This window comes from Rhinatrema bivittatum, chromosome 7, assembly GCF_901001135.1.
Source record: "Rhinatrema bivittatum chromosome 7, aRhiBiv1.1, whole genome shotgun sequence".
Taxonomy (NCBI): domain Eukaryota; kingdom Metazoa; phylum Chordata; class Amphibia; order Gymnophiona; family Rhinatrematidae; genus Rhinatrema; species Rhinatrema bivittatum.
This window is the reverse complement of record NC_042621.1, coordinates 48,066,672-48,079,350: the sequence shown is the minus strand read 5'-3', so window position 1 is coordinate 48,079,350 and position 12,679 is coordinate 48,066,672. Positions and strand designations below refer to the sequence as shown.

The following is a 12,679-nucleotide window of genomic DNA, read 5'->3' as shown; positions in this document are numbered from 1 at the left end:
ATCTCAGTTCTCCTGTATGTGTTCTCTCCCTAGCCTCTGGTGGGTAAATTTCTATGCAGGGTAGAAGTTCATCCAGGGAGCATAATCCTAGTGGCTCCGACATCCATTGTTCGCGGATCTGGTCAATCTGGCGGTGGACTGGCCCCTGAGGCTCGGACATCTTCCAAATCTGCTTCGTCAAGGCCCCATATTTTTCGACCAGGCAGATCGATTTTGTCTAGCGGCCTGGCTTTTGAAAGGAGGAGATTAAGGAAGAAAGGATATTCGAAGAAAGTAATTACTACTCTGCTGCAAGCCAGAAAAACATCTACCTCTCTCTCATATGGTCAGAGTGTGGCGAGTCTTCGAGACGTGGTGTCACGAACAAGGAGTTCTTCCCAGGCAGGCTTCGATTGTTCATATTTTGGCGTTTTTGCAAAACGGCTTATCCAAAGGCTTGTCTTTTTAATTCCCTCCGTGTACAAGTGGCAGCCTTGGGTTCTCTTATTGGCAGCTCAGTAGCATCGCATCCGGATGTGGTGCATTTCCTCAGGGGAGTGAGGCATTTGAATCCTCCCATCCATCCTGTGTGTCCGTCCTGGAGCCTTAATTTGGTGCTTAGTGTTGTGTGATCCGCCCTTTGAACCTCTTAAAATGGTGATGTTAAAGGACCTCACGTTGAAAATAGTATTTTTGGTGGCTATCTGCTCGGCTTGCAGAATCTCGGAGCTACAGGCCCTCCCTTGTAGGGAACCTTTTTTGAGAATTTCTGATTTGGGACTGTCCGAAATTGGCATCTCAGGCACCGCCCTCCTATGGTTCAAATCCTACCTATCCAACAGGAAATTCTCCGTCAAAATTGGATGCGCTGAATCAGCACCCTACCCCCTGTCCCAAGGCGTCCCGCAAGGTTCCTCCCTCTCCTCCACCTTATTCAACATCTACCTCACCCCCCTATGTCACCTACTCACTGACCTCGGCCTCAAATTCTACCTCTACGCCGATGATGTGCAAATCATCATCCCTATTCAGAATTCCCTATCCAACACCCTAGCACACTGGAAATCTTGCCTCTCCTCCATAAATGACTTCCTCACACATATCCACCTCGCCCTCAACACCTCTAAAACTGAACTACTCCTCATATCCCCACACCAACCCCCCAAACCCCTAATCTCCAACGACCCTGCCTTTAAAGTCACGTCATCGCAAACACACGTAAGAGACCTTGGGGTTACCCTGGACCAGCAACTAAACCTAAAAAAACATATTAACTCCATCCTCAAAGAGGGATTTTTCAAGCTAAATATTCTAAAAAAGCTGAAACCCCTCCTCCACAACCAAGACTTCCGGACTGTCATTCAGGCCACCCTCTCTTCAAAACTTGACTACTGCAATGCCCTCCTCCTTGGACTCCCCTCCTCCTCCATCAAACCCCTACAAATGCTCCAGAATTCCATTGCTAGAGTCATCACTAACACCAAGAAATTTGAACATATCACCCCCATACTCAAAGACCTTCATTGGCTCCCCATCACATCCCGTACCCTCTTCAAAACCCTGTCCATTATCCACAAATCCCTTTACTCCCATAACTCTGACTGGCTTGATGACCCGCTCATCTTTACACGCTCTGACCGGCCCACCAGAACTGTCAATAAAGGTACCCTTACCATACCTTCCCTTAAAAAAGCCCACCTCTCTTCTACAAGGGATAGAGCAATCTCCATCGCAGGCCCCAGGCACTGGAACTCCCTTCCGACCCCCCCTTAGACTCGAATCATGCTACGCAAAATTTAGAAAGAAACTAAAGACCTGGCTCTTCCGAATAGCCTACCTCGAATAGACCTCTCTTTCCCGCTCCACCCTGCCCCCTCTGTCCTCTTGACTAACACAATTGATCCACAGCCCTGTATATAATGTATTTATAATGTATTTATAGTTATACTCCATACTGTACATAGTTCATCACAGTTTACTGTCCGCTTCCTTGCCTTTATCTCCTCTGCAGCCTATGCTATGCCCCCTCCCAATACCCCTGTTCATTGTATTTCCTTTCCTCCTTTTTTAGTTCCAATGTAAACCGGCATGATGTTTGCATACTAATGCCGGTATATAAAAACCTTAAATAAATAAATAAATAAAATTTGGGAGTATCTCTTCGTACAATTCCTTCCTTTTTGCCAAAGGTGGTCTCAACCTTTCATTTAAGTCAATCAGTAGAGCTCCCGGCTTTTACAAATTTATCGGCTGATGTCCTGCACGTGAGAGAATGTCATCGTTTGGATGTTAGACGATCTCTTTTATGCTATTTGGAGGTCACGAATCCTTTCAGGGTTTCAGATCATTTGTTTGTCTTGTGGAGTGGTCCCAAGAAGGGTCAGAAAGCATCTAAGCCAAGAATTGCACGATGGTTGAAAGAGGCTATTTCATCTGCTTAAATTTGTAAGGGGCGGACCCGTTCCTGAGGGGTTGAAAGCCCATTCCATTCGCTCCCAGGCAGCTTCTTGGGCTGAATGACAGTTGGTATCACCACAAGAAATTTGTAGAGCGACTTCCTGGAAAACGCTCCATACATTTGCTCGTCACTACCGCTTGGACGTTCAGGCTCCAGATGTCAGCAATTTTGGCAGTGGGGTTCTTTGCGCGGGATTCTCAACGTCCCACCCTGTCTAGGGAAGCTTTGGTACATCAACAGGCTGGACTGATCCGGGTACGTACAAGGAAAAGAAAATGGGTTCTTACCTGCTAATTTTCATTCCTGTAGTACTACGGATCAGTCCAGACGCCCACCCAGGGAGGGGGTTCCAAGAAGAGTCCGCGCTCATATTCAATTTTATTGCAGAAGACTAAGGAAAAAGGCTTTCTTGTTCAATTCTGTAGTTCTATTTTTAATGTTTGGTTATTGCTTGATTCGTTGTTATTACTGTTCTGCTTGTATAATCTTTATACTGAAGGGATGCAAGTGGCACACTAGGTTATGAGAGGGTGCCCTTCGAGTTTTTCTCTGTCTCCATCTGCTGGAAGGGAGGCATAACACACAGTCTGGACTGATCCGTACTACAGGAATGAAAATTAGCTGGTAAGAACAAACTTTCTTTTCTAGTGGCCAGATGGATTTCGGATTTACAGGCATTATCTTGTAGGGAGCCATTTCTGAGAATTACAGATAATGGCATATCCTTTTGTACAGTGAAGTCTTTTTTGCCAAAGGTCATTTCTTCGTTCTACCTTATCCAGACTGTGAAGCTTCCTGCATTTCCGAATGAGTCTTCAGGAGGTCTGGTATTGAGAGAGCTTTATTTCTTGGATGTTCAGCAGGCTCTGTTACGGTACCTGAAGGTCACCAACATTTTTCAACAGACGGTTCATCTATTTGTCTTATTTAGAGGAGCAAAGAAGGGATGTAAAGCTTTGAAGGGTAAAATTCTCATTGGTTGAAGGGAAGCTATTTTTTTCTGTCTATCTTTGCAAGGGTAGGAAGGTTCCAGAGAGGTTGCGGGTGCCCTCCATTAGGGCGTAGGCAGCCTCTTGGGCTGAGTGTCAGTTGGTGTTGCCACCGGAGATCTGTAGGGCAGCAACGTGGTCTTTGCTACACACTTTGCCCTGGCATTACCAGTTGGATGTTCGTGCACTGGAGGAACCCACTGGAGGGTGCGTTGAGAAGCGTGTCTTTCGGGTGCTCGCCCTGTGAAGAGGTGCTTTGGTACATCCCACTTGTCTTGTATGATCTGGAGAATGAACAGGAAAGGAAAATTGGTTCTTACCTGCTAATTTTCGTTCCTGAATTATCATAGATAATCCAGAGGCCCTCCCATTCTTTGCGAAAGACCTTTTCTGATTGTACTGGTGAAGCATATAAGATTATCAGTGTGTGTATATTTCAAGCCTATGGTTTGGCTTGTTTCCTTGGGGTTGATGTGGGGCTCCAGTTCAGGGGGGCTCCAATCCATTGTTTACAGTTTGCCCTGAGAAATCCGGGGTCAGTTATTTTCTAGTTTGGCTTGGGTACAGGTCAATTCTGAGAGGACTGCAGGTGGCATTCTGTTAAGTAGCAGTACCTCAAAGTTTTTATTCTCTGCCTCCATCTGCTGGTAAGGATGCAAAACCCACTTGTCTGGACTGATCTGTGGTTTTTCAGGCATAAAAATTAGCAGGTAAGAATCAGTTTTCCTTTAGAGTGCAAACCAGGGAATTTTTATGTTCCCAGAATGTCACACTTCTGGATAAAGAAGCCATTTCTTTGCTAGTCCCTATGTCATTGACAAGAGAAATCTCGGTCACAATGCCTTTGCAAGTTGGAAAGTTGTAAGTTCCAGATGGTCTACTAGTGGTATGCCATAAAACCTTTTGAAAAGAAACCCATAATAGGATTACAGTCTGAGACATACTCTTAAAATACCAGGGGACCTGAGGAATGAGAGCTGTGATGCCCACCTGGAGGACTCTGGATCCTAAGACTGTAACTTAAGCTTTGTCTGTGCAAGTAAAGGCAGTATTACCAGGTTTAATGCACCTTGACCCAAGTGAGCTTTACTCTGAGGCAGAGGGGGGCTAGCAATACCAAAAGCTGCTGACTACACCACCTATTAATCACATACAGGCCGATACAGAAAAACACGCGGGACAGCCGGCGAGTGCCCGCTCTCCCGGCACACACACAGGCCACTCTCCTGGGCGCGCTATTCAGGAGGGTGGCCTATGCAAATTAGGGCCCGTGGTAAAAAGAGGCGCTAGGGACACTAGCGCATCCCTAGCGACTCCTTTTTGACAGGAGTGGCAGCTGTCAGCGGGTTTGACAGCCAACGTTCAATTTTGCCGGCGTCTGTTCTAAACCCGCTGACAGACTTTATGCTGGCCCAGTCTCCAAACTGCAAGTTGTGGGAAGAGTTTGGAATAGAGGAGGACACAAGGCACTGCTGCCACTTTCGTCCCTTTTCTTAGCTCTAGCTGTAAAACCCTTAGCCAGCAGCCTGGTGTTTGTCCCTTTTGTTTGTATGCCTCAAGGGTTGGTGAACTCTGTTCCAATGGCAGTGAAATGTGAAACAATTTAAGGAAATATTTAGTCCTCTGTTATACCAATTAAAGTCCAAAAATATTGATCTTCTGGTTTGGTTTAACTATGAAATATTTAGAAAAATCAGCCTGCCAGCTCTCAGGGTGTGACGCGATTTCCAGTGACCTGAAATCCTGCATGTGTGCAGAGAAACAGCCTGACATGGAAGGCGCATATGGATTCCCAGTTTAAACAACAAATGCAAAAGACTGGATAGAAAAGCATTTCATCTACTTATTTTATTAACGCACAGTTTGGAGTCATTAGAACTTGATTTGAGAGTGACCTTTTTACAGAATGTATCATTTGGTCTCCTCTACAGCATCAAATGAATGTTTGTTGGCAAGAATGACAAATTCTGTGAAAAAGCCTGGGCTAATTTTAGATCCATTGCTGTTGGTCTTTAGGCTGACTTAGTGTGACACATGGGGTAATTGAGGGAGATTTGCTAAGGAAGGAAGGGTTGGGGTTTTGTGTTTGTGTTTCTGAAAAATTGAGAAACAATTTTGTATCTGTTTTATGATTGTTTGACTAATTATGTAGTGAGATGTTTGCTAATATTTGTACTGGTGATTTGTTTTTTTTTTTGCTGTTTCCCAATAAAACTTTGAAACAGAAAAAATGAAAAACATTTACCAAGAAAGCAGAACTATGTAATCTTTATGTACCCCACAGCTCCTGCTTCAGATGAATCCGTATCACATAGACTCTCTCCTGCAGCTCAGTGACGTGTGCCGCATGCAAGAGGACCAGGAGATGGCCCGAGAATTGATTGGTGAGGCGTGGTAATCCTAAAGAGAAGCACACTCCTGGCTCTTTCTTTTGGGGAAAAAGAGGAGCCCTGACAGGTGAAATGAGTTTCACCCTGCCTGAGGAGCAAGCTGACCAGTTAAAGGACTGGTCTGTCCAGTGAAGTCTGAGCCCTGTTGTGTGCTGAATTTACATAGTGCATTGATGTCTGTCTTGCAGAGCGAGCGCTCTTCAGCCTGGAGTGTGCCTTTCACCCTGTCTTCAGCCTCACCAGCGGGTCCTGCAGTTTGGACTATCGCCGGCCCGAAAACAGGTTAATTCTTTATTCTCCCCAAGCCATTTCCTTTTGGGCATGAGCCTTCATTTGCAGCTACTTTGGGGGGGGGGGGGGGGGGTGTCTCTATCTTATAAATCTTCCCATCCTACTCAACCCAGCCATTGCAGGAGCAATCTTTACCCAGCGGCCACAAGTTGTGGCTCCTTCTGCAACCCAGATAACATGGATCCTAATTCCAGATGTCACCATTGTCTGATGAGTAAAACACTTTTTTTCCCCTCAAATTCCCTCACCTGTTCCAGGGTGATGTGAAAACTACCTCCACAGCTTCTCCAGTCAGCCCTTGGAGCAGAAGACCTGACTCAGACCTTTGCTTTTCTTCAGGCTTGGAGTGGAGGAGTAGCTAGTAGAGCAGGGGTCGGGAACCAATGGCTCGCGAGCCAGATGTGGCTCTTTTGATGGCTGCATCTGGCTCGCAGACAAATCTTTAATAAAACTGTAAAAATCTAATAAAACCCCCCACCCTCCTGATGCCCTCCAAGACCCCCAAAATTAATTTACTACAACCCCCCCCTGACCCCCCCCCCAAGACCTGCCAAAAGTCCCTGGTGGTCCAGCGAGGGTCCAGGAGCGGTCCGGGAGCGATCTCCTGGACTTGGGCTGTCGGCTGCCAATAGTCAAAATGGCGCCGACGGCCCTTTGCCCTCACTATGTCACTGGGGTCGACCAATGGCAGCGGTAGCCTCTGTGACATAGTAAGGGCAAAGGGCCGTCGACGCCATTTTGATACTGGCAGCCGACGGTCCTTTGCCCTTACTATGTCACAGGGGCTACCGCCGCCATTGGTCGACCCCAGTGACATAGTGAGGGCAAAGGGCCGTCGGCGCCATTTTGACTACTGGCAGCCGACAGCCCAAGTCCAGGAGATCGCTCCCGGACCTCTCCTGGACCCCCGCTGGACCACCAGGGACTTTTTGGCAGGTCTGGGGGGGGGGTCAGGAGGGTGGGGGATTGTAGTAAATTAATTTTGGAGGGTATTGGGGGACGACAGGAGGGTGGGGGGTTTTGTTAGATTTTTACTTTTTTATTAAAGATTTGTCTGCGAGCCCTGGACCCCCGCTGGACCACCAGGGACTTTTGGCAGGTCTTTGGGGGGGGCGTCAGGAGGGTGAGGGGTTGTAGTAAATTAATTTGGCAGGTCTTGGGGGGTGTCAGGAGAGTAGGGGTTTGTAGTAAATTAATTTGGTAGGTCTTGTATGGCTCTCACGGAATTACATTTTAAAATATGTGGCGTTCATGGCTCTCTCAGCCAAAAAGGTTCCCGACCCCTGAGTTAGAGCAATGGGCTGCGAACCGGGGAAGCCAGGGTTCAAATCCCATTGGAACTCCTTGTGACCTTGGGCAACTCACTTCTCCCTCCATTGCCTCACCTGCCGTACAAATTTAGATTGTAAGGAAATATCTTTAGTACCTGAATGTAATTCACTTTGAAGTGACTGAAAGGTGGAATATAAAATATAATTGCACACTCTAGTTGCTAACATTTCATGGATGAACAGGCATTTGATAAATCCCAGACCTTTAGATCCATGTCCTAAATTTATTTATTTAAAAAAAAAAAAAATGAAGTGAATTGAGGTATTTATGATGCAGGTTTCACAGGTGGTGGTCATTCTCCTCTCTGAGAGAGTGAGAAAGGCACACTTATACGAAATGTTTTGTTTCGTTTTTTGAAACTTTTTATTAAAAGGTTTTTCATTTATAACAAACAGAAGAAAAAACAGAAAAAGAATCAGTAAAGAGAGAGGAGAAACTACCCAACCCCCTGTAACAGAGCAGGAATAAGCACAGTGAACTTGGAGCACGGACACAAACTTCCCTGTATGTACCGGATCAGTCCAGACTCCTGGGTTTATTCATCCGTGCCAGCAGGCGGAGACAGACACTGCTTTATATACCCTGATGCCACCTGCAGTTATTCAGTATTTCTCTGTCTCCAGTAGTGGGTGGCTGATGCTTAAACCCTGCAGTTTGGTCCAGTATTTTATTTTATTTTTTTGGGGGGGATTTTTGGATTCTAGGTTGAGCCTTCCTCCCAGGGGGTCGGGGTTGCTCGTGAGGAGCCCCTACCCTGTTTGGTTGAGGTGGGGGGGCTGGGGGTCGGTGACCCTTTTGTATGCCCGCTCCCCAAGTAACTGTGAGGTGCACATCCGGTGGTCCGGATCCCTCCCTTTCACAAGTTGGCTCCCAAATCGGTTTTTCTCGCTTTCCTCTCCTTTTTAATTATCTTGCTGAATTGAGCTGGACAGCTCTCTTCAGTGCTAGGAGGAGGAAGTTTTCAGTGAGTCTGCTTTTAGAGCAGTAATGTTTAATAAAAAAAAAAAAAAAGTGAAGTAGCAGGAACAGGTAGGGTCGACAGCTTGGGTTGGCTCTCTTCTCCTCCCCCCTCCTGGCCCCCCCCCCCCAGGGTGGTTTCGGCGGGTTTTTATTGGGGTTTTTGATTTTTTTCAGATTTATTTTTCTCTTGCAGTTCGTCAGGCCATTAGCTACGCAATGGTGAGGGGGGGGGGGGGTGGCTTGTCGCACGTGCGGGTCGACTCCGGCGCGTCTGAATCGCCGTGGTTTGTGCGTGGCCTGTATTTCAGGGGGGGAGGGTCCCTCGGAGCTCCCTAGGCCAGCTAAATGGCGGAAAGGTGTTTCTTCTTCTTCCCCTGCAGCTCCGAGCTCTTCGGGTTACATGGGGTGTCCCGATGCAGTACCCGCGGGAACGGTGGCCATTTATTTATTTAGAGTTTTTATATACCGACATTCTCGATATACATATCAAATCAGCCATCTTGGATCCTTCGGCGGTCAGGCTCACGTTTTATGAACCTGGAGAGGATCTTCCTCCAGTACTTTCCCCGGTGCTCCCCAGTCCTCTTCAGGGACAGGGGGCCCTGGTAGGATTCCGGGGGAGCCCCTTTTTGCCTCTGGCTGACAGTGGGTTGGCTCTGGCCCCTTTTTCGCCTGAATTTGTGCTTCTTATGCACAAGGTGTTTTTGGCACAGTATGAGGGGTTTGTGCCTTGCGGAGGGGGTCAGCACCCCCCTCCCTTTGCTCCTGGAGCCTGGTTCGTCCCAGGACTGGTTGCTGCCTGACTCTGGTGCAGGTCAGGGCAAGCATGGGGCGTCACAGGGAGGCACTGTGCCTGCTAGAGTGTTGCGCGTGCCCACAGCGGTGCCACAGGGGGATCCCGCTGGCCCAGGGATTTCGCTTGCCGGTACTCGGTCCGCGGACCCGGACGCGGGGGATGCCAGCCAAGGTGACTATTTGGATCCAGGGCCTGCGGCAGAGGGAGATGACCCCAAGATTCTGCGGTTGTTCCGCAGAGAAGAACTGGCGCCACTCATTCCTCAGGTTCTTGAGGAGCTGGGTCTCCAGTCTCCGCCTGATGACTCTCGCAAGGACGGTGCGGATCCAGTTTTACAGGGCACGCGGCGTCCATCCTCCGGGTTCCCGTACCATGAATCCGCTAAGACGGTGGAGCAGGAGTGGAATAATCCAGATTGCAGGTCTGAGAGTCTGTGGGGCTATGGCCAAGCTTTATGCATTGCCGGAACAGACCCTGGAGTTGTTTGCCCTCCCTAAGGTGGATGCCATGGTCTCTGCTGTCATGAAGAAGACGACCATCCCGGTTGCGGGGAGCGGCAACTCTAAAGGATGTTCAGGATCGCAAGCTGGAGATTCAGCTCAAAAGGATTTTTTGAGGTTTCGGCTTTGAGTCTCAGCACGGCTATTTGTTCCAGCCTCATGCAGAGGGCATGCTTACTCTGGGTGCAGCGTGCCCAAGAGGAGCAGACGCCTACGGGTTCGCAAGCAGCTTAGGCAGACCGGTTGGAAGTGGCAATTGTGTTTGTAGCAGATGCTTTGTATGATGTGGTTCGGACGTCCTCCCATATTATGGAGGCTGCGGTGTCAGCAAGGCGCCTGCTCTGTCTTCGCAACTGGTCCGCGGATGTTTCTTCTAAATCCCAGTTGGCGTCTTTGCCATTTAAGGGTTGTCTCCTGTGTGGGGAGGAATTGGATCAGATTGTGAAGCAGTTAGGAGACACTAAGGTGCCTCGCTTGCCAGTAGACAGACCTTGGGGTAAGCGGAGTTTTTCCACTCGGCCACGGTTTCGGGACAATTGCAGGTTCTGTCAACTGCGCCCCGCGGCTGCGGCGGCACAGAGGTCTTTTTCACCTAGAGGTCAGTCTTGGGGGCAGTCCTTTTGAGGAGGCCGTAGAACCTTCAGGACCTCCAGCAACACTGGTGCCTCCGGGCCCAAATCAGCTCAATGAGAGGAGGCCGGCCCACTCCGCCGTTCCTTTTTTAGGAGGTCAGATAACATGGTTTTACAGGGAGTGGGCCAAGGTCACACAGGGTCAGTGGGTACTCGGGGTGATAAGGGACGGTTACGCCTTAGAATTTGCTCGGCCCGTCCGAGACCCTGTTCCTAATCTCCTCCCCCTGCAGCTTGCTGCTGAAGCGCAGGGCAGTGCGGGAGACTTTGCACATGTTGCAGCTTTTGGGGGCCGTAGTTCCGGTGCCTCCGGAGGAACTTCAAATGGGACATTATTCGATTTACTTTGTGGTCCCGAAGAAAAGGGAGCTTTTCGTCCCATTCTCGATTTGAAACGAGGTGAACGTGGCGTTGAAGCTTCCCCATTTTCGGATGGAAACGTTACGCTCGGTGATAGCTGCAGTACACACTCAGGAGTTCCTGGAGTCTTTGGATCTGACGGAAGCGTATGTTCACATTCCATTTCTTGGGACCATCAACGCTACCTGAGGTTTATGGTCTTGGGACAGCACTTCCAGTTTCAGGCGCTTCCATTTGGATTGGCCACGGCCGACCCAAGTTTATGGTGGTCGTTGTGGCGGCGTTACGACAGCAGGGTGTCCTCGTCCATCCCTATCTGAACGATTGGCTCATTCGGGCAAAATCGGAGGCCAGTTGCCATACAGCAGTGCAAACAGTACTTCGGACCTAGCTGTCGTTAGGCGGGGTGGTGAATTTGGCCAAGAGCCACCTAGTGCCGTCACAAACTCTGGAGTATCTGGGAGCATTTTTCGACACCAGCAAAGGCAGAGCCTTTCTGATGAACAAGAGGGTACGCAAGCTACAATCTCAGATTCAGCGATTGGCGCAGTTGTGAGTCCCTAGAGCTTGGGATGTGTTACAGGTCCTCGGTTCCATGACTTCCACCTTGGAGCTGGTGCCATGGGCCTTTGCTCATATGCATCCCCTTCAGAGAGCACTTCTGGCCCAGTGGAGCCCTGTGTTGGCGAAGTATCACCAGCCTGTTTCTCTTCCTCCGGAGACCAAGGACAGTCTGTCGTGGTGGCTACACACACCCAACCTCCTGCGGGGGGGGGGGGGGGGGTTATCCTTGGAGGTTCCGGATTGGGTGATCCTGACCACGGATGCAAGTCTCTCTGGTTGGGAGCGGTTTGTCAGAGTCAAGCGACTCAGGGGACCTGGTTGAACATAGAGGTGTCTTGGTCTATCAATCGCTTGGAAGCCAGGGCAGTGCGTTTGGCTTTGCTTGATTTTCAGCCTTTACTTCAGGGATGGTTGGTGCGAGTTCTCTCGGACAGTGCGACAACAGTAGCCTACATAAACAGACAAGGAGACAGCAAGATCCATGCAGTGTCGCTGGAAATTCAGGACTTGATCCTTTTTTGCAGAACAGCATTTAGTCCAAATATCGGCGTCTCACGTTGCCAGAGTCGAGAATGTACAAGCCGATTATCTCAGTTGCACACTCCTAGATCCAGGAGAATGGGAGTTGTTGGATGTGGTGATGCACCTCATTTGCGAGAAATGGGGCTGTCCTCTGGTCGATCTGATGGTGAGCATCACAATGCAAAGGCTCCTCGGTTTTTTCAGCAGACGCAGGGACTACGGCGCAGAGAGCATAGTTGCTCTGTTCCTTCTCTGGCCGCAGGGAGTTCTGCTATATGTGTTCCCTCCTTGGCCCCTAGTGGGCAAGATCTGCGGTGACTAGAGAGACACCGGGGAGATGGTGCTAGTGGCCCCGGAGTGGCCACACCATCCTTGGTTCACAGATCTGATAAACCTAGCGGTTGAGGGACCGTTACGATTCAGTCATCTTCCTGGTCTACTACATCAGGGTCCCATATTTTCCGATCAGGCAGATCGCTTTTGCTAGCGGCATGGCTTTTGAGAAGAGGCGTTTAAGGTCAAAAGGATACCCTGAACCTGCGATTACTACCCTTCTTCAATCTAGGCGGAAGTCCACCTCAGTGTCGTACGTCCGAGTCTGGAAGGTTTTTGAGTCCTGGTATGTGGTGAAGGGGATTCAGGCCTTGCACGCTTCCATGTCACACGTGTTATCTTTCCTACAGGACGGTTTGGTCAAGGGCCTTGCTTTCAACTCTCTTAGAGATCATGTGGCGGCATTGACATCTTTGAGGGGAAACATGGATGGCCACCGCTTGTCCTAACTAGATATTGACTAGTATATCATAAAAATATTTTTGTTATGACAATCAGTTATATGTCAAATAAGGGTACATTGACTCATAAAAGCAAGGAAAACAGCATCCTGATTGCGGTCCATTTTATTCA

General features: G+C 48.9%; 1 protein-coding gene across 3 annotated transcripts in view; it reads left to right on the top strand.

Annotated features, from left to right (window-relative positions):
* TCF25 (transcription factor 25) overlaps positions 1-12,679 on the top strand; it is a 372,469-nt gene that overhangs the window by 139,817 nt on the left and 219,973 nt on the right. For all 3 annotated transcript variants that reach the window (XM_029608348.1, XM_029608345.1, XM_029608346.1), the window contains exons 8-9: positions 5,711-5,810; positions 6,005-6,098. In XM_029608348.1, coding sequence (XP_029464208.1) covers positions 5,711-5,810; positions 6,005-6,098 — 194 coding nt within the window. The remainder of the gene's footprint in view (positions 1-5,710; positions 5,811-6,004; positions 6,099-12,679) is intronic.